This window comes from Rhodamnia argentea, chromosome 5 (assembly GCF_020921035.1).
Source record: "Rhodamnia argentea isolate NSW1041297 chromosome 5, ASM2092103v1, whole genome shotgun sequence".
Lineage (NCBI taxonomy): Eukaryota > Viridiplantae > Streptophyta > Magnoliopsida > Myrtales > Myrtaceae > Rhodamnia > Rhodamnia argentea.
The window spans coordinates 18050975-18075764 of record NC_063154.1 but is presented as its reverse complement, the minus strand read 5'-3'; the positions used below and the strand labels follow the sequence as shown (position 1 = coordinate 18075764).

General features: G+C 39.9%; 2 protein-coding genes across 5 annotated transcripts; one reads left to right on the top strand and one right to left on the bottom strand.

The window, feature by feature from the left end:
- The first annotated feature begins 1210 nt into the window (after window positions 1–1210).
- LOC115757169 lies at window positions 1211–3110 on the top strand. Its single transcript, XM_030697287.2, has one exon. The coding sequence runs from the start codon at window positions 1361–1363 to the stop codon at window positions 2951–2953; it is 1593 nt and encodes a 530-aa protein (XP_030553147.1). The 5' UTR covers window positions 1211–1360; the 3' UTR covers window positions 2954–3110.
- A 3369-nt stretch (window positions 3111–6479) lies between these two features.
- Window positions 6480–24136, bottom strand: LOC115757159 (homeobox protein HAT3.1). 4 transcript variants are annotated; one of them, XM_048278553.1, is made up of 10 exons: window positions 23855–24136; window positions 20823–21007; window positions 18657–20273; window positions 12078–12243; window positions 11659–11782; window positions 11467–11579; window positions 10849–11367; window positions 8842–9216; window positions 7604–7693; window positions 6480–7498 (listed from the first exon to the last, which is right to left on the bottom strand). In XM_048278553.1, the coding sequence occupies exons 3-10, from the start codon at window positions 20021–20023 to the stop codon at window positions 7070–7072; spliced, it is 3183 nt and encodes a 1060-aa protein (XP_048134510.1). In that variant the 5' UTR covers window positions 20024–20273; window positions 20823–21007; window positions 23855–24136; the 3' UTR covers window positions 6480–7069. The 4 variants fall into 4 exon arrangements, with proteins under 4 accessions (XP_048134510.1, XP_048134508.1, XP_030553133.1 ...); XM_048278551.1 differs by lacking the exon at window positions 23855–24136 and adding an exon at window positions 21530–22211; XM_030697273.2 differs by lacking the exon at window positions 20823–21007.
- Window positions 24137–24790: the final 654 nt, after the last annotated feature.

Sequence of the window (24790 nt, the reverse complement as noted above, 5' to 3'; positions counted from 1 at the left end):
CATCTCTCCGTCGAAGGTATCAGATTTCTCTTGCGTGCTTCCAATACTTCGGATGAAAGCTGCTAACGTGGCAATCCGAGTTATTTCCGACCACTTGATCTTCTAATTAATAAGTGCTTCATGAAAAATATGCAATGATGGTGTGTGGATCTAATTATAATTAATGAGTGCTTTATGAAAAATACACAATGATAGTGTGTGGACCTAATCTTATAATTAATGAATATTTTATGAAAAATATCCGATGATAGTTTATGGATCGGCTGTTGATATTACAATGTCTCTAACAATATTATTAGGGAAGCATTTTTCTTATCCAGATTGTGCGGATCTCTTAACATGTCATTTCTTTATCTTGTGTTTTGTGTGATGCACAAGAGGACAAGGACGCAGCCTGTGGCCACAACACGTGGAGTTCATCAGACCCCAAGATGGCCGTCAAATCGAATTGTCCACGTCCCAGAGTACGGGAGCTTTGTCTCGTCCATGCAAAGACATTCTCTCGACGTCTACAAAATCTCAATCGTAGTCATTCTGGTCCGATGGCGAAAAAGCTTTGGATAACAAGGAACGAAGTCGAAAATAAGGAAAAAAGGAAGAAAATTTGGGGCATTTAATATGAGAAGCCTACAGTAAAAGCTCGATACCTTCATTGAGAAAAATTATATGAAAAAAAAAAAACACAAATCTAAATCCGTCAACATACCAATTAGATCCACCATATATGCCAAATTAGATATATTAATTGCTCAGCATCATACTAATTTTTTTATGTAGAACTTCTCCAACACAACACATACGTATATTTTAACAATCTCTTCATATATAAGCTCAATGTTTGGTATGGCCCCCTTAATTGTCCATAGTCTCTTCTTGCCAGACTCGCATCACCCGATCAACTGTCCATGGTCTCTTATCACCAAACCAATTGTAACAGCAATTTCCACTCAAAACAAGCATCAATCATGGCATTTGTTTGTTAATATATTTATAAAACGCCGAAATTGATTGGATGTGGAGCACCAATTGACCATTGCCACTCAAAGCTTAAAGCCATTAAGTTATGGGCCGATTTAGATATATAAATTGCTCAACTGTCTAACATCGTACCAATTCTTCAATGTCGAATTTCTCTAGTACGATTCTCATGTATATATCAACATTTAATGCAGTGTAATCGAAATCTAACACCAAACCTCCCCTCACCACCACCAGTTCGCTGGCTCTCTTTGCGTGGCTCGTGTTGCTTCCGTGTTGGCAGCTCGGTCGTCACTCGTTCAATCTTTAAATCCCTCGCCGGATGCCCTAAATCTTCTCTTCACTCACTCGGCTCGGAGAGGTGGAGTCAGTTTTGGCAAAGATGCTGGACGTTTGGACGTGGATTTCTGAGTTGCCCGACTCAGCGGTACGGGCCGAGCCAGACTCGAGCTCGCCACAGGTCTTCGAGCTCGCGAGTTCCAAGACGGGTGACGGCAGAGCGGCTCGCTCGATCCGGATTAGGGCGGACTGGACGTCGAGACCCGGTTCGGAACCAGCAGTGACCTTGGCGGTCCTTGCTTGCGGCTTCCAAGAATCTGGCGAGGAGAGGACCCTCTGGGTGTCCGACGCGTGCCCTCTCTCCTCGGACAAGCCGTTCCTCCCGCTGCTGCTCCAGCTTCTCCGAGAGACGATCTCGCGGTCGCCGGCCGCCGCACATGGGAGCTCGTGCCCACGCTCCCAGCTCCAGAAGCTCCGTCCCGACCCGGTCTCCTGGATCATGGACTCCCACTCGCCCGAATCCCTGTCGAGCTTCTTCAACCTGGTGTTCCTTACGCGCATGTTCTGGGCGTGCTCGTTCAACGCGCCGAGCGAGGTTGGGTCCTTCTACTTTGAGTCCCTGCTGGCCCCGAACCTGGAAGTGCTGTCGTGCGAGCACGCGCCCGTGCTGCGAACCTTCTTGCGGTCAGTCGGCGTCGACGCAGAAGCGTGTTTCATGCGCGCCCTCGGTTACATGCTAGCGAAATGGCTCATTCTGAGGGAGGTGGGCGTAGGATTACAAGCCCTAACGCCGTTGCCCGTTCAGGGACTCTCGTTCTCCTACGCGACGGAGGCTCACGGCCTTTGGATCTTGAAGGGCTACTCGCCGGTGGCGGCCATGAAGCTCACATGCTCGAACGATCAGATGAAGTTTCCGGTCAGACAAGCGAAAGATTCGATACTAAAGTACGTGCTGGCGCACCAGCAACTGGAGGCCGTTGTCCAGTTTGAATATTTGGTCAAGTTCCATGACGGGTATATCCAGGTCAATGCACGCGTCGACAACATACGCCTCCACGTGGTGAATCTCGGGTTCGGCAAGGAGAGTGGTGGCGATGACTTGGCATTCGCCGGCGAGAGGCATTTCCCTTCCAGGGCCCGCATCTGGGTCGGACCGGAGGTCGGGGCGACGTATGTGGGCGGGCTCAGCCTGGGGCGGTCCACAAGCAACGGGGAGAGAGAGCTGGAGACGCACAGGGTCATGAAGAGCACCTTGGGAAAGCCCAAGGCGACAGAGGTGAAAGCCGCCGGGAAGACGGCGACGAGGGTGAGGCTGAGGAACTGGAGGTGGGACCAGGACTCAGAAGGCAATGCCGCGGTGTTCGACGCGGTCCTCTGCGACAACACCACCGGCCAGGAGGTAGCCGCGTGGCATCCGCCTGCCGGCGGCGGCGACGGGTTCCGGAGGAGGTACGCCACCGCGAGCCGGCCGTTCACGAAGTCCGGAGGGTTAGTATTCGCCGGAGATGAGTACGGAGAGAGCGTGGGGTGGAGGCTGAGTAGGGAGATGGAAGGGAGTGTGCTGAAGTGGAGGATTGGAGGGCAGGTGTGGCTGAGCTACTTGGCCAACGATGTGAAGAGCTCATACTTTGAGACTAGGGTTGTGGAGTGGTGTGATGAGATTGACTTGCCTCTCATTCCTGGCAAAGTGGCATAGGAAAATCTGAAATTTATTGTTTAGTATGGTCAATATATGTAAATGCTTAATTCATATGTATTGTTATTATTCTATCTAGCTTTGTGGTAAATGTAGTTACACCCAATAATGTACCTGAAATCTAATTAGAAACTATGGAAGGAAACCTCTATTTAGTCATTTGGGGAGTTGAATTCCATCTGGCTATATTAGTTAGATAGATAAGGGCTTATTAAAATTTGTTTTAGATGTGGTACGTTGACCCAATTACACATTATGACCACTCTTGCTAGTAGTCTACATATTTCTCAACAATTAAAGGGTTAGTGCAATCAATTATGGAGAAATTTGGTAAAAAATCCCAAACATATTGCACTTTTGCCAATTCAATCATAAACTTTTCAATTTCGCCATTTAAGTCCTGAAACTTTTAATAGTTTTCCAATTGAGTCTGTTTGGGTGGAAATCGCTGATGTGGATTTCGGGGCACTGCTAGCGTCGACATCGATAATTTTCTAATTTTCTTTCATTTTTATTATATTTTTGAATTCTTTTTCTTTTTTTATTGTGCCGGGGAGGGTCACCAACGACCCTTGCTGGCCACCAGCGAGGCCGCAAAGAACCTAGGCAAGGCCATGGCCGTGGGCTGAGGGCTTTGCGCCCTTGCTGGCACAATTAATAAAGAAAAGAGAAAAAAAGGACAAAATTGAAAAATGCAACTTAAAAAAAATTAAAAAATTATGTAAATTACAAAATTATCCATGTCAGCGTTCATCATGTCACATAGAACGATTGGTGTCCATGTTATCAATTTTTGGCCCCTAGGACTTAATTAACGAATTCTCAAAAGGTTTAGAAGTTAATTCATAAATTGAAAAGCTTATGACCGAATTAACAAAAGTGCAATAGATTTAGGATTTTTTGGACAATTTTTTCCATTGATTAAGTGATATTTCTATCTTCTAAATGTGATTTAAAAGCTAATGCTATCTCTCTGTATGGATGTTAGAATTTTTGCTATAGAACCCTTATTTATTAATTATAGAAGATTAATTGACAAATATAGAATCACGTATTTTATCTTGGGTGGTTTTCTATGAACATTGAACTTTTATTCATGCATAGGGTTGATGTTAAAGTATTTTGGTTTAACTAGGTCTGTAATTTTCATTGGTTTGATTTTTGGGCTCGGGTTAACATTTGAAAATTTTGAGTTCGGTTTGAGTTGAATTGTTCAATTTTTCAATTTTATTTTACTGCTATGTGTTCATGGTACATTTCAGTTTGCTCTGGAGATACTTTGGATATCGATTAGGAAAAATTTCAGCCTACACCCAAGATAAATCAACAAGATCATAACCCAAATGGAAAACATAATTTCAATTTGTTGTTAGTTCTTATGTTATGCTTGAAACCATAAATGTTGAGCTCAAAATAATATTAAGTATTGGTCTATTTAGAAAAGGGGAAAATGCATAAATAATTTTTTAAACGTTTGGCCCCATGCACAATAAAGTCCTGAACGTTATTAATTAGCTGCAATTTAATTCAGTCCTTCCATCTAGTTCACGGCCAAATTTCTTGACTTCCCACCCCAGAATTGGGCCAGGTTTTTTCCCATTTCTTTTTGCATACACAGTGCCAACGTGGTGTGCCAAAAATTAATATAAGTGAAAAAAAAAACCAACAAATCTGAAATTAATTAATAGAATTGCATAAACAAACCGAACTGTGAAAATGAAATATTAAAGTCAAAGTCATGTGCACCCATGCCAAAGAATTAAAAAAAAAAAAAACATAGATGCGTCGGGTTTCAATATGCCACTTCAGCAAATTTGGCTACGAGCTCGACGGAAGGATTGAATTGCACCTAGTAAAAAAACTTTTAGGATTTGATTGCACAGTGGCTAAATCATTGAGGACTATTATTGCAATTTTCCCTATTAAAAAAATTGGTCAAGAATATTATATACTTAGAGTTGACGTTAAATACGAAAGATAAAATTATAATCAGAAAGCACAGGCACTTTATGGACGTTGAGAATCAAGCTTTTCGCTCCAAAAGTCTTCTTTGAATTTCATGAAAAGTTAGGGATTGAATCCTTTGATACTGTTGAAATTCAACCTGTAAAAAAAAACCCTGTTGCATAATTCAACATTCTAATTTCTCACTGCATTTTATCGTATATAGTAATTAGAGGAATTGTAGTTTTATGATCTTGTACCCCACATCAAGAATTTAACGTCGGCGAGGACGTCGGAGCTTCCGAATCCCTCAATTCATTGTAAAATTCGACCTTTCTCTCGTTTATCTTTTTCCTGGGCCCTAATTCAGTTAGATAAAACTAAATGTAGAATCCGCACGCCTCCACCATGGACCAACCATGAACAAAGGTGCAGCAAATGGCCGAACCGAGACGGGCACATATCAGTCACTCTCGTTCCTTCTTGTTCTTGAGGTTCACGACCTGCCCGATCATGGACATTGGGAAACCACACAAGCCAAATTAGGAAATATATGACTAGAAGACATCTCGTGACGAGCGTTGGTATGGCCCTCAGGTTTTTTTTTTTTTTGTATAAGAAGCAAATTTTCATGAGTTTCTAATCTCAAAAAGGTGTCCTTCAAGATATATCATTCATTGCAGCGATATAGTTACAAGTAGAGTTGAAAGTCCCATGAAACCTAAAAGTCAGATTTCCTTTCTTTTAAGTTTTCGGGTTAATATTAGAAAAATCTCAAACTGATGCATATGTGATAAATTTACCCGAACTCTTTTTTTTTTTTTTTTAACTAAGAAAAGCCCCAAACTCGTATACATGTGAAAAATTTATCCCAAATTTTTTTTACCACTAAAAACCTTAAACCGATGCACATGTGACAAGTTTACCTTGAACCAATTTTTTTTACAAATAAAAATCCCAAACCAGTACATCTATGAAAAATTTAACCTTCATTAAATTTGATTAATACCACGAAAAACCCAAACTAATACACATGTGACAAACAGAGAATGAAAATCCCAAATTGGTACACTCGTCAACTATCATGTGTCATCTAATTCAGCAATTTGACGATTAGATATAACGAAAACTAACGATGGATAAATTTATCACCAATATATAAATTTGGAGTAAATTCATCACAAGTGTACCAATTTGAGATTTTTTGTGATAAAAAATAATTTATGATAAATTTATCACACTAGTATGACATTTTTCGTAATATTATCTCAAAGTTTTTTTTTTGTCAGAATATTATCCCTAAGTATACAAGGTTTAATTTCATATATTTTTTCCTTTTCAAAGAAAGCTCAGATTTTTTTTATTTTATTTAAATAACTTCATCGTCAGTTCCATTCGTCTACAGTTCGGATTAGTTTTCGTCATCTCTGACGGGCATGTTGGATTTTTAAGCCTGTTCTAATGCTTTGGACAGGATTCAGAGAGTAAAATCTAACAAGTGCCCATCCAAAATCCCGGACATGAACTGTACATGACAAGAATCATGAGCTAACAACTGAAAGTAAAAATTCTAAGCAACGAATGACAACTGCATACATCGAATGCAATAGATGTAAAATTCTCAGGTGGTCCATGGAGTACAAATGTAAAATTCTCAGGTGGTCCATGGAGTACAATGTAACGTTAGGCGGCATCGCTATGTTACAACTTACAAGCTCATCGTCGAGGACGGATTCTTCTCGGTCCAAGACTCTCCGGTAGCTCTCCCCGGTTGTACATCAGACATGCGGTATCCACCTATGGGATTTAATTTTCTCGCAAGAAACAAGCAGGCACCTACAATGGGGCAATTGCACCGACAAGATCCTCATAGAAAACGTCAGTTGGCCGCAATCTTGCCTTAACCAGCCATTGAACAAAGCAATTGCCACGATGAAAATCAGCAGCTCAGACAATGACGGTCAAAGGACTGAGGATCAGAAAACCTAGGACTCCTGAGACAACGGTTAATGGTGACTGAAGGAGCTATTCCGAATCCTAAACCGGGAAACCAAGAGACAGTTTACCCTCATGGAAAAAGTCATCTTTGCATGCAGGACTGTTGAATAGGGCATCTTTCCCAGCATTTCAACCGGAAGAACTCTCCAGAGGCTCAAAAAGTTTGCAATTTCGTCAAGCCTTTGATTTGCTTCTGGTCTGTTTTCTGCTGCTAGCCTGAGGCTCTGACACTTTAGCTGAATCATCTTCAATGGCCTGTGCTTGATTTACTTGATCCGAACCTGACACCACGTTATCTCCCTTTTCCTTTCTCTTTCGAAGAAGTGAACTGTTGTAGCTTTTATTCGTCTGTGGACTTCCCACTTCGCTGTCCTTCACATCCTTGTAAATGCACTCCGGTATGGAAGCAACTCCACTAGGTTCGGCATTTGGTATTCCATTACTAGGGGCATCATCCGTAATCATTTCCGTAGCTGAGCCACTAAGTCCAGTATTGGGTTGAGGCATGGGGCTTTCCATTCTCATATCTTTAGCAGACACTGTCACTTTCCTACCACTTGGGTGGTTGAAGGACCAGCGAGCATTGCCGAACCACTTCCTCACCTGTAACCAAATCCATAGGCAGAAAGAACTTTAGATGATTTTAGTGGCCAAAACTTAAAAGGAAATAAAAAAATAATCAATATTGCGAGTAAAAGAGAGGCTTACCTGAAGAGTAGTAATTCCTAGCTCCTCTGCTAACTTCTCTGATGCAGCGCGTTCTGGATAATGATTTTCCTTGAAGGCTTCTTGGAGTCTCTGTCAAAGGAACGATTTTCCGATCAAAAAATATTGTACTCCTCACACTGCACTGTCTCCTAAGTTCTTTTACGACACTCGGATCACTTTGTAGCCTAAAGTGTATTATCTCTTTATCCCCTGTTTTTACAAAACCTATATCAATTTGCCAGAGGCCCTGCTGCTGGTGAACAGTTGTCCAGAGAAAAGCATGTGACGCAAAAAGCAGGACAATTGTGGGAAGAGTGAGGGTTACCCCCTTTATTATAACAAATGTATTACCCAATAGGAATGCATTCTCTATGAAAATTTGGTACGAAACATTGGAACCTTCACACCATTTCGGCACCAATGTGTCACATACTTGTGTGTAACCATAAAATATTTGTCGGTACGCCGGATATATGAAACAAAAAAAACTTCAGGGAAGTAATGATATTTAAAGGAAAATTGACAAGGAAAAGTGTATTAGTTTCCCCTATTCCTCAGAGTCAACATCCATAAGAATCAAGGTACAAGTGCAATCACTGAAATCAGATCAAAACTCTTTCAATTGCAAAAGTGCCGACCCATGAACTAGACTCTTCTTAAAGAAGCGACACAGATTGTGAAAAATGACGTAGCCACAAAACCGAAACTGCAATTTGGTACGTACAATATTGGAAGGAGAAGGCAGAGAAAGGAACATGAACGCTTGAAACCATCATAATACCCGGGGAAGGATAAATTGGAATAATTTCCCCGAAGCTAAGACAGACAGATATGCAAGGCATGTACATCCTGAAGCGACAGTGAGAACACCAGATATGAGTCAAGTCATATGTGAATGGTCTGGAAGCACTTTGCATTGGCTCAAGTTATTAGCTTATCCAAGTTCTCCGATAAAGAGGCTTGTCCAAGGACCCTCTGTATATAACGTGTGATTACATAACACACTACTCCTTAGTCACAGACAAACACCTTCCGACAATTTGCAGAAGTATTTATGCACTTGACTTAAACTGCTTCAGGATTGCCATCAATGTTCACTATACAGATGGAATATTCATCGTTTCAATCATCTTGCATCCTACTTCACTAAATTCGTGTGTGCGCGCATGAGAGAGAGAGAGAGATTTTGTTATATCCTGAAGAGGAACTTTAGAAATAAATTAGCTGTGCTTGATCACCTGAGTTATAGCCTCTCCAAGTCTTCTATTAGTTGATGATCGAGCTCTTCCACCAGTCAATCCAGGTGTTGAAGAGCTTTTACGTGGTTTGGCTGTAATACTACTAGTACCTGGGGAATCCATCATGTTACTTGTCCTTCTCCTTGGAGTCAGTTCAGTCCCATTTTTGTTGTGCTTTATATTATCTCCACTGGTGAAATTTCCATTGTTTGATGCCAAAGTAGCCTTATCAGCACCTCTCTTCCTTTTCCTTGGTGCAACAGTATCACTCCAACCTTCATCATCACTTGAATCAGAAGATTTATCTCCTCCAAATTGATCACTCCAATCTTCATCATCACTTGAATCGGAAGATTTATCTCCTCCAAATTCCTCCTTTGGGAATAACACACGAATAGAAATCATGTCAATTACAAAAATACGAAAGTGATAGCAATATAAAGAAAGGCCTTAAAGGGATTTGTCCTTGAAAACTGTTTCCTGTTCTACATATAGAAAACAGATAAATCTTATAGAACTGTTGTATATTCAACCATTTCATTTCTTCTAATGGTTTCGTCTTCTTAAATATCGCTTCAATTGCTTCAACCTTTCTCCTCCTCAATATATGAGGAAATAAGTGCAACACCCACAACCAATATAAAGAACATTTTCAAATTACTAAAAAGGATCAATTATTTTTATTAACTATGGCATGGCGTGATAAAATGACGTGTAAAAGATGAAACTGTAAACAAGAAATAGAATATAAGTTCAAGTTAAACAACTGCTTCTTGACTGCTAAAATCCGTAATGCAATCTAATTGTTCACCAAAAACAAAAAAATGTACTATGGAAATTCAATCCAAAAAGCAAAAAAGAAAGGAAGGGTGGTCCTCTCTAAATGCATCTGCGCCCTCAGAATCTCCCAACTCAGCATTCATCTTGTGCATGGTAAGATCAACCCATCTCTAGGGTGCAAAGACACATAACAGTGCTATCAATGAGGGGAAAGTAATAACTTACTGCAGGGTACTAAGAGGACACTTAGTATGCAATAAAATTTCACACGTCATTTGATATGCTGATTTTAATACTCCTTCCATCCATAATATTTTAGTTTCCTTCAGGTTTCTATTAGAAATATCCAGCACGACCACCTTAGTATTTGCCACATCAATTAAGACTTTCTATGGTTTCCAATACAAGATGGACAGAGGAGGAGTTAATACGACTATGAACAGTAAAAGGACTGCAGAGACTACACATGCCTCAACAGAGAGGGGTTGGCTGCATATTCAATGTGCACATTTGATATTACTAAGTCATTAAAAAATGCCAAATTTGTGATTAACAGATAACATGACATTGTCAAGAGGTCAAGAATTTAGATCAGCCCCATGCCAGATCAAAGCATCTGAATGTCAGACATTTGCAACTCCTTAAGTAGTGATTCACTTCTAGAACAAGATAAAAAAGAGAATGCTTAACCAAGCTCTCTTAGTTCAATGGGTGAATGGTCTTCAACAATGTCATCTTCCACCCTCTAGTATAATCTTCAATTTTCTTGCCATTCCCCTGGTCCACTCATGGCAATTAAGCACATCCTAGCATAATAAAAGGGAGGGAAGGAATACTAGTTTCAATTGCCTTGCCATTCCACTTCTACTCTCAGGACTATTAGTCAACGAACAAGCAATAGAAAATGCAGAAGAAAGGCAGTCATCTTCCAAAAAAATCATATGGAAGGATCCAGCCAATGTCCTAAAAGGGCGAGCAGAGATATTTTCTTGATATATCTCAATGGAACCCCAAAGAAAAAGGATTAAATCCACAAAGAGACTAGTTCTACTATTGTGGTCCTGTGGATCACAATGCTCCACGCAGATGAGCTTACAGAAAGTACTTTAATCAAACATGAGGCACTTGCACTAGCAACCACATCACTCTTTCTATGATTTAGTTCATCCTGGAAATGGCAATTGTAAATTCAAGAATCATTATACTGAAACAACTGCAAAGACTCACATCATAGAGCTTTTTGTAGTCCAGCCTCTCAACATGTCTTTTCCCAGGCATGTGGACAGAGATATCTTTGTCAGCATCTCCCTCCATCAAAGATCGCAGTTCCCCCTTCATGATTTCCTCATTTTCGAAACTGTTTCTAGAGCTTATTCTACCACCACCTCCGTAGTAATTAACCTCATCCACTACACCTCCTACGGTGGCTGCAAAATCCTCAGAATCAGAGGTAAAATCAGAACTGGAACTTTCCTCCTTAACCTTCTCACTGTCCGGAGCGTCAGGATCAAAATCATCATCTTCCGAATCCTCAGAAGGCAGACCCAAGCAATCATCTTTTAAAGCAGCCCCCAATTTATCAGATGCAACATTAGATCCAGATTCATCAGAAACAGATTCATCTCCCTGATCTTCATCAGCCTGAGGTGCATCTGGGTCATAATCAGCATCGTCCGAGTCATCAGAAGGGAGACCTAAGTTTGGGTCCTCATCATTTTCAGCTATTGCAACCTCAGGAAAAACTTTCTGCATAGTGAAGAAGAATGGTAAGGGAAGCAAAGCATAATGGAACAATGAGAACTAGTTAAAACCACAAATGGAATGACTAAAGTTTCCATTTCTGACCTCCCAGCTGTCGGTAATAGAAAGATTTGTTCCTTGTGATTTGTTCAGCAAGTCCATGCAATCAACTTTACAATCACACCCAGGGCATAGCCAACCCTGGTCGGCAGGAGGAACTGTGCAATAACCAAACTATTAGGTATGAAAGATGCCAATTATCAACAAACAAGACCTAGCTTATTGAAAGGAAATTACTGTGTTCTTTATGCAACGGTGGTTCCAGACAGTATTGATGGAACCCACGATCACAAGCCCCATCGCACAGAATTATATCGTTGTCAGCAGTCAAATCTTTCGAGCCACACTTTGCACAGAATATCTGCCAGGAAAGCATCCCATGTTATAACATTACCAAAATTACTGTTATTGAAAAGAAACAACGCTTAGTAATTTTTTATATATGTTTTAACGAATTCCCAACAGACACTTGTTAAGCAACCAGTTAAGCTTTGTAATTTCCAAATGGACCCATTTCTTCGTGCTATGCACAACCAATGCTTTAAAATTTGAATAACTCCAAATTAAGTATACTTAGCAAGTGCCCAGAGGCACTTATTAACAGGACCCATTTTAAATATTGGATAAAAGCCATTTTAATCAAGCTTCTTCCGTACATCCTCACTGTCAATCATTCCTTCTGAATCAAATAGAGCTTCTGGCAGCTTTCCTTCTGCACATAATGAATCAATCCGCTGAAATAGATCCCTTATTCTCAGCTTGCGTTTTCCAATTTCTGATGTGGCCCGCTGAAGTTCCTTCTCTGGCTTTATCTTTTCCAAGCTGCCACAAAACATTAGGCATAAGCAGCTACATCATCAACATCACCTTTATCCCAAACTAGTTGGGGTCAGCGGTCGATGAACCCAAAAATAATAAAATAAAAGCAAGACCGATTGAGGGAAAATAAATAATTATATAAAAATAAAATAAATATATAAGCAAATACGACTACAAATTTTTATCTAGGCCTACTAACAGTCATAATGAATAGCAGATGTAAACTTAAAGGCTGGTCATTGTCAGACCAACCAAAGAAAGTTCCCACAACAAAATCGATTGAAGTTCACTGATTTCTGAACTTCCCTGAATTTATTTATTAGGTAAAAAATAAGTAGGAACTCCACACAACTATAAACAGAAATGAGATGATAAGAAAGCTGACTATCCGGAATGCAAATCATAATCCACAAGACCTTTTAACACCATCAAATCTATTGCAATTTAAAAAAAAATACTCACAAAAATCTTTTGGTTTGAGTGATATTAGTATGCGTAGATCTGCGTAGATGTGTGTGAAATTTTGTGGGACAGTCAACTGTTCTAAAAGCTTAAACTGTTAGATGAAAGCGTGGTTTCCTTAATGTTGTAACACTCCCCCTTACGCTTAATCCGGTCCTTTTGCCTAGTACTAAGCGTGAAATATTTAATCGGGGAGGCAAACGGGGCCTGAAAAGATTTGAAATCAAGACCTTCTGCTTTGATACCATGAAAAATTTAGAGAAAAGAATTGTGATAATGCTCATTTCATCTTGTACCACAATGACAAAGCTATTTATAGAACTATTTTAAGTACAAACTAGGAAAAAAAACCCAATTTGGAGTCAAAATTAAGAGATTTAGGTCAGATAATGCCCGAGACTACTTTAATCAAATCTTGTCAACCTATTTTCAAAAGGAAGGAATCATTTATGAGTCATCTTGTGTAATCCCATCACAATAAAATGGGGTTGCTAGGAAAAACAGTCATTTGCTTAACACTACTCAAGCATTGTTGTTTCATGGGGATGTCCCTAATTCATATTGGGGGGAAGCCGCTCTTACATCTACATACATGATTAATAGATTGCCATCAAGAGATTTCAAAACTCCTATGGCAATTCTTTCCATCTTTTATCCTCATTTCAGGACAACAAATAATCTCACAGCTAGACTTGGATTGCACCTCATTCGTACATGTTCATAAACAACAAAGGAGAAAACTAGATCTCGGAGCAATCAAGTGTGTCTCTCTTGGTTATTCCTCCACACAAAAAGGGGTATAAATGTTATCATCCTCCTTCAAGAAAGGCCTACATATCAGTCGATGTACATTTGTAGAAAACAAACCTTACTTTCCACAGTCTTATCTTCAGGGGGAGAAATCATTAGTGAAAGATAAAGACTTTGAATACCTTAATCTTGAGTTACCTCCCGATAATTTTTCAATTCGAGCTCCCACTTCTATTCAACCAATCCCTTATCAATCAACTCTTGACCAATCAATTTTTGATGAATCAGTTCCTACAACTTCAATCCCGAACTCACTCCCTACGTCCGAGTCTATTCCGGAATAAGTGTCCACTCCCGCATCTACCCATATTTATGACTATGAGGTTTCCTCTAGTGTTATTTACTTGTTTCTTTTATTCTTTTTCCCTCTCTTTTTTTTTCTTTTCTTTTTTATTTCTCTTTTTATTCCCTTCCATCATTCCTTAAGTCCCATAGGTTTGATCCCATAGAATTTGACCCATTTTATCATTAAGAGAAGGGTACGAAAGATTGATTTTTCGATCAAAAGAACTATGTGAATGAAATCTTCAGTTTTTTCCTTTTTCTTTATCCCTATCCCATAGGTACAACCTTTGAATCAATAGAAAAACTTTTATTCTATATCTATATGAATCGATATTGTTACATTCTAATTCTTCCCCATGCCTCCCATGGGACTCGAGAAAGGCAGCTATTACAGACCAAACACAAGTTTAAGATTCCCATCCGAATTTTGCAAATGAATTTCCGATAAGTTTCGACTCTCCTTTACATGAACAATCAATTGATATGCCAAAAAATGACTCACACCTTCCCACTGCGGATAGAAAAGGTACAAGAGAGTGCACAAAGCGACCCTTATATCCACTATCTCATTATGTGACACTTGAACGCCTAAAGAGTGCATGACAACCATTCTACTTCTCTGTTTCTATTCCAAACCTATTTCAGGAACAGGTTTGGAGCAAAAGCTCGTTTGCTAATATAATTCTATTTTTCTATTTCTGAAACAAAAATTTATTCCAAAAATATATTTGGAAGGGAAATCAGAAACAAAAAATTTTAGTTTCTCGACGAACAAAAATCAGAAATAATAACCTTACCAAAAAAAAAAAATCAGAAATAATAATCCCACTTTTTCTCAAGTACCCGCCGCAGCCGACCACCACCCGCCGCTGCCCGCCGTCACCCCTCACCTCACCGACGGCTACCGCCACCCACCGCTGGCCACCGCCGACGCTGTCCACCGCCTATCACCAACCATCGCCCACCGCCACCCTCCCCGGGCTGCCTCAATCATCGCCGGTTGCCGCCAATCGCCGCCGACCTTCGCCTCCGCCAACCACCGCCCTCAATTGCCCACCGCCGACCCACAACCGTGACCGCCGCCGCCGCCGCCGCCCACAACCATGACCACCGCCGGCCACCGCCAACCTTCCTCGCCGCCAACCACTGTACTCGGCTGCCCGCAGGCAGCCACCGCCGACCACCACCCGCCACGCCCCACTGTCGCCTCCCCCTCACCGCCGACCGCCGCCACCCTTCCTCCCCCGCCACCACCCGCCACCAACCACCACACTCCGCCGATCGCCGCAACCATCGCCGGCCGCCACCGACCACTATCGACCTCCGCCGCCAGCCACCGCCCACCACCTTCAATCGCCGCAACATTTGCCGCCGCCAAAGTAAAAAATAAATAATATTTTTTTATTTTTAAATAGTAAATAATAATTTCTAGAAGTAAAAATTTTTAACTGTTGTCAAACGATCTTATGTTCCATAATCAAAAATTTTATGTCGTTATCCAACACATTTTTTTGCTCAAAAACTCATCCAGAAAAAGAAATAGAAAAATCTATTTCTCGAACAGAATGGTTGTAATGCACCCCCTCTATTTATCACCTCATAGAAATTTCATTATGAGTCTAAACACTATTGCTATTCCACATACATTATCCGAGGCATTGTCTAAAGATGAATGGAGGACTGCAATGAGAGAAGAAATGGATGCACTAGAAAAAAGCAAGACTTCGGAGATTGTCGAAAAATTGAAGGAAAAAATCTTGTGGGCTGCAAATGGGTTTTTACCTTAAAATACAAAGCTGATGGTTCGCTTAAGAGATATAAGGCAAGATTGGTGGCAAAGGGTTATACTCGGACTTATGGAGTAGATTATCATGAGACATTTGCTCCGGCGGCCAACTTTAATTAGCAATTTCAACAGTACAATGTGAAAAATGCATTCTTACATGGAGACCTAGAAGAGGAGATCTACATGAGTTTTTCACTAGGCTTTGAAGGAGAAAGGATAATAAACAAAGCATGTAGATTACAGAAAGCACTATATGGGCTCAAGCACTCGCCTAGCGCCTAGTTTGGGAGATTTTCCAGAGTAATGAAAGCTTTGGGCTACAAACAAAGCCAAGGCGATCATACCCTCTTCATTAAGCATTTGGCAATAGGGAGAGTGACAACACTTCTAGTGTATGTCGATGATATTATTGTCAAGGTGCCGATGATAAGAAGAAATAGGAGCTAAAACTCTGTTTGATTAAAGAGTTTGAAATAAAGGAGTTGAGAAAATTCAAATACTTCCTTGGCATTGAAGTTTCTAATTTAAACAAGGAATTTTTGTCTCACAACAAAAGTATGTCACTGATCCCTTGAAGGAAACTGGAAAACTTGGTTGTAAACCAGTAGCTACACCTATTGAGCCTAATAAAAACTTGGCGATGCAAAGGAAAAACCTACTGTACATCGAGAAATATATCATACATTGGTTGGGAAATTCATCTATCTGGCTCATACTAGGCCCAATATTGCCTAATCAGCGAGTTCATAGTAAGTTTATGCATGACCCAAGAGAATCACATTCACAAGCCGTCAATCGAACGCTACATTACTTGAAAGGAAGTCCCAGAAAAGGAGTTTTATTAAGAAGAAATCAAAAAACCAGTGCTACAAGCTTATACTGATGCTGACTATGCAGATCCTTGGTGGACAGAAGGTCAACATCTGGTTATTGCACATTTCTTGGTGGAAATTTAGTGACTTGGGGAGTAAAAAATAGAATGTAGTTGCAAGATCAAGCACTGACTCAAAATTTCAAGCAACGGCCCGACGAATATGCGAGCTATTATGGCTCAAAATCATCCTAGAAGATTTGAAAATCCAGTGGGAGGGTCCTATGAAGCTGAATTGTGACAATAAATCAGCAATTAACATTGCTCATAGCCCTGTACAGCATGATAGAATGAAGCATATTGAAATTGACAGACATTCATCAAAGAAAAGCTAGAAGAGGGGTTGATCTACATGTCCTACATACCTTCTGGAAATCAATTGGGCAGATGTGCTGACCAAAGGACTTAATGGTGGGATCTTTCACAAAATAATTTCCAAGCTGGAAATGGAAATCTACTCCTCAGCTTGAGGGGAGTGTTGAATTATCCTAATGTTTTTGGTCCTCATTATTAGGAAATACCTAATAGCTATAAATGATTAATTAGGAAATGATTGCTAAGTATCCCTTAATTTGTGGGATTGGTCCCTTAAATTTGTGGGCTTATTGCTATATTTTTCAGATTTGTCTTTTGTTGGACCACTGCTAACTGTTCTAAAAGCTTAAGCTGTTAGATAAAAGCATGATCTATTTAATATTCTAATACTCTCCCTAACGCTTAGTCTGGTCTTTTTACTTAATACGGTACATGAAATATGTAACTAGAAAGACCAATGAGACTTGAAAAGATTTGAACTCAAGATCTCTTGTTCTGATATCATGTGAAATTTTGTGGGACCAATGTCAACTGTTCCAAAAGCTTAAGTCGTTAGATAAATGAGTGATTTACTTAATATTATAATAATGTGAAATAGTCTTAAAGCTTCCCGATCCCCCATGCTAAGAAAAAATGACAAGATTCTAGTGATCGACAACCATAACCCTATGCGGACGAGCTACAATATCGAATGTTCACAAGGAACTGAAATGCGTTGTCAACGTGAAGCACTACCAGCATATTGTCGACCCTATACATAAAATGCATCAACTTGCCAAAACCATGTCCATTTTCAGAAGCTCAAGGCTAGCATTTGGATTTCTATTTTACCAACACGACAATCTATTGTCCAAGATTCATTCAGCCAAGCAACCCATCATGTTAAAACCCTTCTAGGCTGGACAACGGAAAACCGGAAAAGTAGCTATAGATTATTCATAACCATAATTCCAAGGACTTAATTATGCCACTTAACAACCTATATCACCTTGACGTGAAAGTGGAATTGGGTGGTGTTCTGACTCACCATTTGAGAAAATAGACTCGAGGACTCATCTAAAAGGATCCACAAAAAAGGACGCATATATGGGGACACATCATTATACTATAACATACATTATCTAGTGCAAACAAAAACATTTCTTTTAGTTCATATATTGTAATGCTTGACAGCATTGTATCAATAACATTATTCAAAATGTAACGAATAGCACAGTTATAACAACATAACAACTATCTCAATTATTTGTGAGTTTAATTAATAATACATACTTAGCTAGAACTGAATAATTTTGTATATAAAATGATTCGACTACATATTAAAACCGCCATCTCATTAATTTGCATAGTATTATATTTTACGAACATAAAATAAGATAATTACCTACACATAGTACTAGTATATCTTGATGGAATTGTGCTGTCCAAATATGCTGTACATTGGTCAGTTTAGATGATGTAACCAAAGTTGTTGTGGAGAAGAGGTTCTTCTCCCATAGTGAGCAACATAGGTTTCGTTCATATGAGAAAAACAAAGTCATAGTAATCAAAATGCATGTGGATTTTGATGGTGCCAATGAAAAAAATTCCCCTAGTGGTCCTGATCTGCAAATAAAGTGATATTCACTGTCATTCAATCTAATTCTGACTTCAGCGGTATTTTGGGCAGTTTGATGCTATTTTTTTCTTATTCCATGTCATTCATGAAATCAGTGTCCGCGTAATAACTGAACCGAATTAACTAATAAACATTACATTAAAACCTTATTTCATTTCTGCAACCACACGTGTTATTAGGTCACTGGTTATCAAGTTCATAAAAAATGACATGTTGCTGCACATAATCAGCAGAATAGAATTTTATGAAGCAATCTGACAACCACATACCTTAGCCCCTTCCACCCTTCACCAGAATAAGCATCAATCAAGCTTCTCTCATAGCTAATTCTGTTTAACATATAGCTTAGGTTTTTCCTAATTCTAGAAAATTCATCAGCGATAGCTTCCCTTGCTCGCGTCTCCTTTCTCTGCTTTCTTTTTACTTCTTCACCAGTATATGGCTTTACAACTTCGTCATTAGACTCAGCTTTAGAACTGTCCTTTGATCTCGAGCGAAGAACTCTATATGGCTTTACGACATCATCATTAGACTCAGCTTTAGAATTATCCTTTGATCTCGAGCGAAGCACTCTGTTGCTGTCAAGTGACGACCTCAATGTGTGCATATTTTTCAATCTCTTAGAAGTTCTTTTGTCCCTATGCTCTGACCCGTTGGAGTTTCTCGTAAGATTCTCCTGTTGCAACTCCGATGGATCATAACTTAAGCCATTGGTCAGTTTCTCAATGTGGACTTGCAACTGCTCATTAACAACAGAATCTCCATTAAATCCAATACGTTCTAAAACAGTAGAACCAATCTCCAGATTAGATTGCAATCCAGTACTTTCAGTTTCAAGTCTATCAGACACGATAGTACTCACTTGAACTGATACATTTTTAACATGGTCAAGGCCAGTTAATTGATTGCTTACACTACCAGATCCACAATGGGTCTCATGTGATTCAAGATGTTTAGGGCACAGACCACTTCCAGCTTCATGGCTCATTCTTACGTTTGGAGAAGGCAGCATCCTGTGTTCAAAACTCGAATTCTCATAAAAAGGTTCGTGCAATTGCTCAGTAATATAGCTGCACAATGGACTACTAGTTTCTTTTATTCCAAGTGTGTGTCTTCTTTCTTCTTGACCAACTGAATATCTGGAACCAAAATGATGTGTCGTTTCATAAGTATCTTCCTGATTCATCCGATTCTCAGAGAAGGCATGGCCAGAAGGCATATTTGTTGATCCTTCAACGCCAAGTTGACACTTCTTTTCTTGGAGGGAATGTGCACCATCTATACATTTTGAATCGAACTTATGAATGCTTTCCCCAATATCTTCTCCAGCACTTCCAATTTCAGTGCTCTTTGTATTGTCTATCACATTTTCAGGAGATACTGCAATATTCTTTACCTGGGATGGATCTTCAGAAGGCATCCCCAACCTCTTCATTTCAAGAGTCTTAGAGCAATGCGCTTCATTATCCACAATGTCTGAGCAAGATTGACTCCCCATATCCACAAGCCCAACCTGTAAACCTTCTGAAACAAGACCCTGTCTCTTTTCCAGAATACTCTCCTCCAGTCCATAAGCTTTACTACTTTTTGTCATCTGTTGTGCAGAAAAATACTCCATCTGCTTATCCTCAGCCATAATCAAGGATCAATCCACCATGTAATTGATGCCTATTAGGCAGATCGGGGATGCTCACATAATAAAGCTCACTAAAAGACAGCTTTATTGGATGCTTCAAGCAATTTAATGTGGAAGACTTCACTCATCTACTAAGTAAAGCAGCCTCAGGAACAAATGCAATTGAGTTTTTCCCAGGAAATTATGCAGAATGAATCTGCAAATCTTCCCCAAAAACAGCAATGATGCCGCCTACCTGCCCTCCAAAAACCTGGCAAAAGGACAGGATAACAGTAATCAATAGGAGGAGAAGTCACCCATTACGAAGTCACCCATTACTGAAAAGGATAAACACGCACCCAGGGATTATATTTCCTTGAAATCACAAAGTATTGTCTCTTCAGCAGTTTGTAAAAGATAATACACTCTACTAACTTAAAGAGATTCATGGAAGTAAACTTTCACTTACCTCATCTACAGGATTAAACAGCTTCCATGATAATGATTTTAATGGGAAAGCAATATTAAAAACTTGATGGCGTGATGGAGTAGATAATAAAGGAAAATTTTGGCAAGAAAATCTCAAACAAGATTCTTCTGAAGAGGGTGAATTCTGCTCTTGCGCAATTAAACTTGCAAAGCTTAGGGAATATCATGTACATGTAGCTCTCAACAACTTACTATAAGGTTGTTCTCCCGTCAATAATTTTCTTAGTCTTCCTTAATAGCTCTAACAACTTCAAAGGGATTTCACGTGACGACTCTCCTATTTCTGATGTTTTGTTGTGTAAGTTTAACAAGGATATAGGTTCAAACGCACCTCGGCAAAACTTGTACCCAAAGGAGGAGAGATCAATAGAGAACTCCCTGACAGAGTTCGGGTGGGGTGGATAAAGTGGAGAAATGTGCTTATTATTTTGTGCAATGACCAAATGTCAATTACGAACAGCAATAAGGCCAGAGATGCCTTACAGAATGGAGTTCTGGATAGTTACACATCAAAATCTGCACAAATATGAGCATGGCATAGATGAGGATGCTTTGTTAGATGTAAGGGCGCATGAGAAAAGATGAGAAACGAATCTATCTGAGAGATTGAAAAAAAAAAAAATAGCTGTGGCTGAAATGAAGGATAAGATGAGAGAAATCAATGTGAGAATTAAGATGGTTCGGTAGCATGGATTTAGAGGTGGTCAGTTCCAAGGTGGGCAGCTTCCCAACCTAGAACCAGGAAACAACCCTGTGACTCCTGGTTCAAATATATTTTGAAACCAGCAACTGCACCTATCAGTTTTGGTTCCCAGATCTACCCAGTCCAAAGTAGAGATCTGAAAAATGTGCAAAGTAAATGGGAATGTGCAGAAACATGGCACCCACAACTCTTTAGGACACTGCATGAAAAGATTCGCCTTGACCAAACAAAGGTGCCTTTTCATTGAAAAAAAGAACCTTTAATCTCATTTTAAAAGAGAATTAAATAAATGACCAAAAAAGAAAAATGAGAAGCCAATAAGGAGATGAAATTACCTTCTTCTTGAAGGTTGAGGGATCGTGGATTGAACTTTTTTTAGCAGGAAGGAAAAGAAAACAACAATGAGAGAGAAAGAGGTGCAGAAAGACAGGCAAAGTTGCTTTTACATCCTGCCCTACAAGCTAAAGAGTGATTTGTGTTCATGTCCCTGACGGAAGTGTCGCCATCGAGGAGATTCACAATTTTCCTGAAATCAGTGCCGCTAATATAGTGACGACATGGAGGAGCATGTTCTGGTGCTTCCAATTGCAAGCTAAGGCTAGGTCTTACTTGGATAGCTCCAAGGGCCTGGACACCTCGGCATGCAACAGTGGGGCGCTCATAGAGGGAATGAACACAGGTGGGGAAGCAGACGGAAGAGCAAGCATTTGGGAGAGGTCGTCAATCAGCTTGCCCAACACTCCACCTCAATTGGCTTCTCCTTCAGCTTAGCCATTCTGAAGGATGTTTGTCACTATTCTTTGTGGGTGTGTTAATACTTGTATTTTGGGTGAAAAACCAATTCTACCAAGGTAGAATTGGCGGTTCCGGCCTTGGAACCAAAAACCGAATCAATTCTAGCCGGTTCTAGATTTTTGGAATCAGGAACCAAATCGGTTCTTTTTGGAACTGTCCTTAAACCGGTCGATCCAAGCCAATTCGGTTTGGTTCGGGGTTGAACCGAGACCAGTGCTCGCCCTTATATGAAATCAGGAAATTCAAATTTGCCAATGAGGATATGTGATCAACGGATGGATATACTCGTTAAAAGTGGCAGGGAAAGACCTAGAAGAAAGTGGAAGGAGATTATAAGGAAAGATATGGAGCATCAGAGAATCTAATAGAGTATTGAGCACGATAGGATCATACAGCCAACCCGACTTAGAAGGTAAAGGTTGGATTCCTGTTTGTCATACTGTTCTATGTATGACATCAGTAATAATATAGTAAGAGAGACACAAGACTGGTGAAGCAACAGCAATGGCAATTGCAACTGAAATTGGTGACGATGGCATCTTCAAATAAATGTCAACCCAATACATTGCTATGAGATACTATGAAAAGCTAATAGTAAGCATTATTCGATATGATGACCCTAGTTACATCTAGATTTCTTTATAACCGGAAAATAAAAAAGATACCTCATGAAGAATAAACGCAATAGGAAAGAAAAGACAGACAAATGATAATGATATCATGATGATGATTAAGGGACACATAAACATGGTTTCTTCAAATCATCCTACTTCTCAGAATTTATGCAAAGTATTCCTACTCTAGTAAGAGGATGTCATTTCATGGTGCGATGAAACTTACTAGTTTAAGGATAGGGGAAAAGTCAAAATAACATGGACATTAGGCAAGAAATTGCTTGGAACTTGGTAAAGATGCACTCCGACACATGGTGCAAGGGCATAACAGCAACTATATCACTAATAGCCCGTTTGCTACAGATTTCTCAGAGTAGCTTCAATTGTAAAAAGGAGCATAGCAGCTTTTATAAAATGTTTGACAAACACCTCATAACTGCAGTATCTCCAAAGCTGCAGCGATTAACATCTTTTTAGGACATCCTTACCAAAAAAAAAAAAAACATCTTTTTAGGACATTGTCCCACCTAATCTTAAGGTGTTACTGGAAACAAAAATCACAGCTATAGCACACTATAGCTAAACAAAACAGGCTGCGGCCTGCTCACAAAAAAAATTTAAGTGGCCCACCTAAGAAAAGGTTTTCATGTTGTCACTGTTGTTCATGATGAAAATAACTATCAAACAGCAATGCACATTGACATGCACGGTACTCAGTGGCAGGAGTACGGATGTTGAGCATCCAGTCCCCAAAAACCCAACAGGCCCTCAACTTGTCAGAAACATCTATATGTGGCCAGGTCAGCATAGTTCAAACATCAAGTTCAACAGAAAACCCGTCAAGGAAGCTTGAAAAGCTACAGAATCACGCATGCTGAAAACCCAACAACTTCTATCTAAGAACATCCCCATTGACACAAAAGCCACTGCCTTTGTTGACTAAAGAGCAACGCCAGCCCTCAGAACCCACCAAAGCTGCATGTCATCCTAAACAAATTTCACAAATTCGAGGTCCCATTTTGGCAACAACTCAGCTAATCGAAAACGGAAATGTTGACAACCCAATTCGATTCCCTAGTCAAAACGTCATGCCTCGTGTCGTTTCCAAGCAACCAGCACAGCTGAGGTTAGCTTTTCACCCGAATACGGAACAAAAAAAAAAAAAAAACCGCGACGGCACATCTCATCCACAGCATAAACGAAACACGGCAGCAAAAAATGAAAACGGGCAGAAAAAGAAAGGCAACTCACCTCTTGCGGGGCACTTGAAGAAGCATTCCCCTCCCTAATCAAAACCAAATGATACAGTAAAATCATTACAAATTCGTACAACAACCCAGTACAAACATACATGCAGCGAGCGCGAAAAGCGAGAGATAACAGACAGGGAGAGAGAGGGGGAGAGAGAGAGAAAGAGAGGATAGAGATGAAGATGATGAGGGCGGTGGCCGATTGTGCGTTCGCGAGAGCTCGCACCGGCGACAGAAAGAAGCGGGGAAGATCTCCCTCTCACTCCTACCGTCTCACGCACTCAACTTCTCGGGGGGGTCTAAAGGGAAAGACAAAAGCGAAGGCCTGGGGCTTAAGCGGGCTTTCCGGGCCGGGCTTCGTCGAAATGGAGCCCGACCCAAGTAAATCGGGCCCGCTATCGTACAAAATTCGATATTTCCTTTTTGTTTTTTGTTTTATATAGTAGGTAGGTTTCAACTCTTTTTTTTTTTTTGGTGGTAGGTTTCAACTTTAGAATCTAGAGTCTATCGTGTTTCCAGTTTTTAAATCCGAGGATGACCTTGTCGCTACCAGAAGTGGCGTGGAATCAAACCAGTCGAGGCTTTTTTTTTTTTTTTTTTGGTTTCATTTTATTATACGTAGAGTATGCATACGTAAAGCATGATCTATTTAACAGTAACATGTTAAACGTATTTAATATCAATGGATAGTTTCAGCTTAAAAGAAGAGTGCAAAATGAATTACCTTAATGTAAGAGTAAATATATTCAAAACCGATCAATTTGGAATTGGCCTCAAAAGTTTTAGGTTTTAGATTTCAAGTTCCAAATAGAACTGGTCGGTTTTTGAGAGTTGAACTAGTGAGGACTTGTTCTTGCTTTTTAAATTCATCAACCAAATTGATTTCTTTGTGAAACAGAGCAAGCCCTTGTATCTAAATTACAATGATAAAATCGAA

Excerpts from the sequence above, each read along its gene's own strand:
- LOC115757169 (XM_030697287.2), top strand. The coding sequence starts at position 1,361 with ATGCTGGACGTTTGGACGTGGATTTCTGAGTTGCCCGACTCAGCGGTA.
- LOC115757159 (XM_048278553.1), bottom strand. The coding sequence starts at position 20,023 with ATGGCTGAGGATAAGCAGATGGAGTATTTTTCTGCACAACAGATGACA. Across the intron at positions 9,217-10,848 it reads ACTACAAAAAGCTCTATGAT|GAGGAATTTGGAGGAGATAA; the intron begins GTGAGTCTTTGC and ends TTATTCCCAAAG. Across the intron at positions 7,694-8,841 it reads TTGGAGAGGCTATAACTCAG|AGACTCCAAGAAGCCTTCAA; the intron begins GTGATCAAGCAC and ends TTCCTTTGACAG.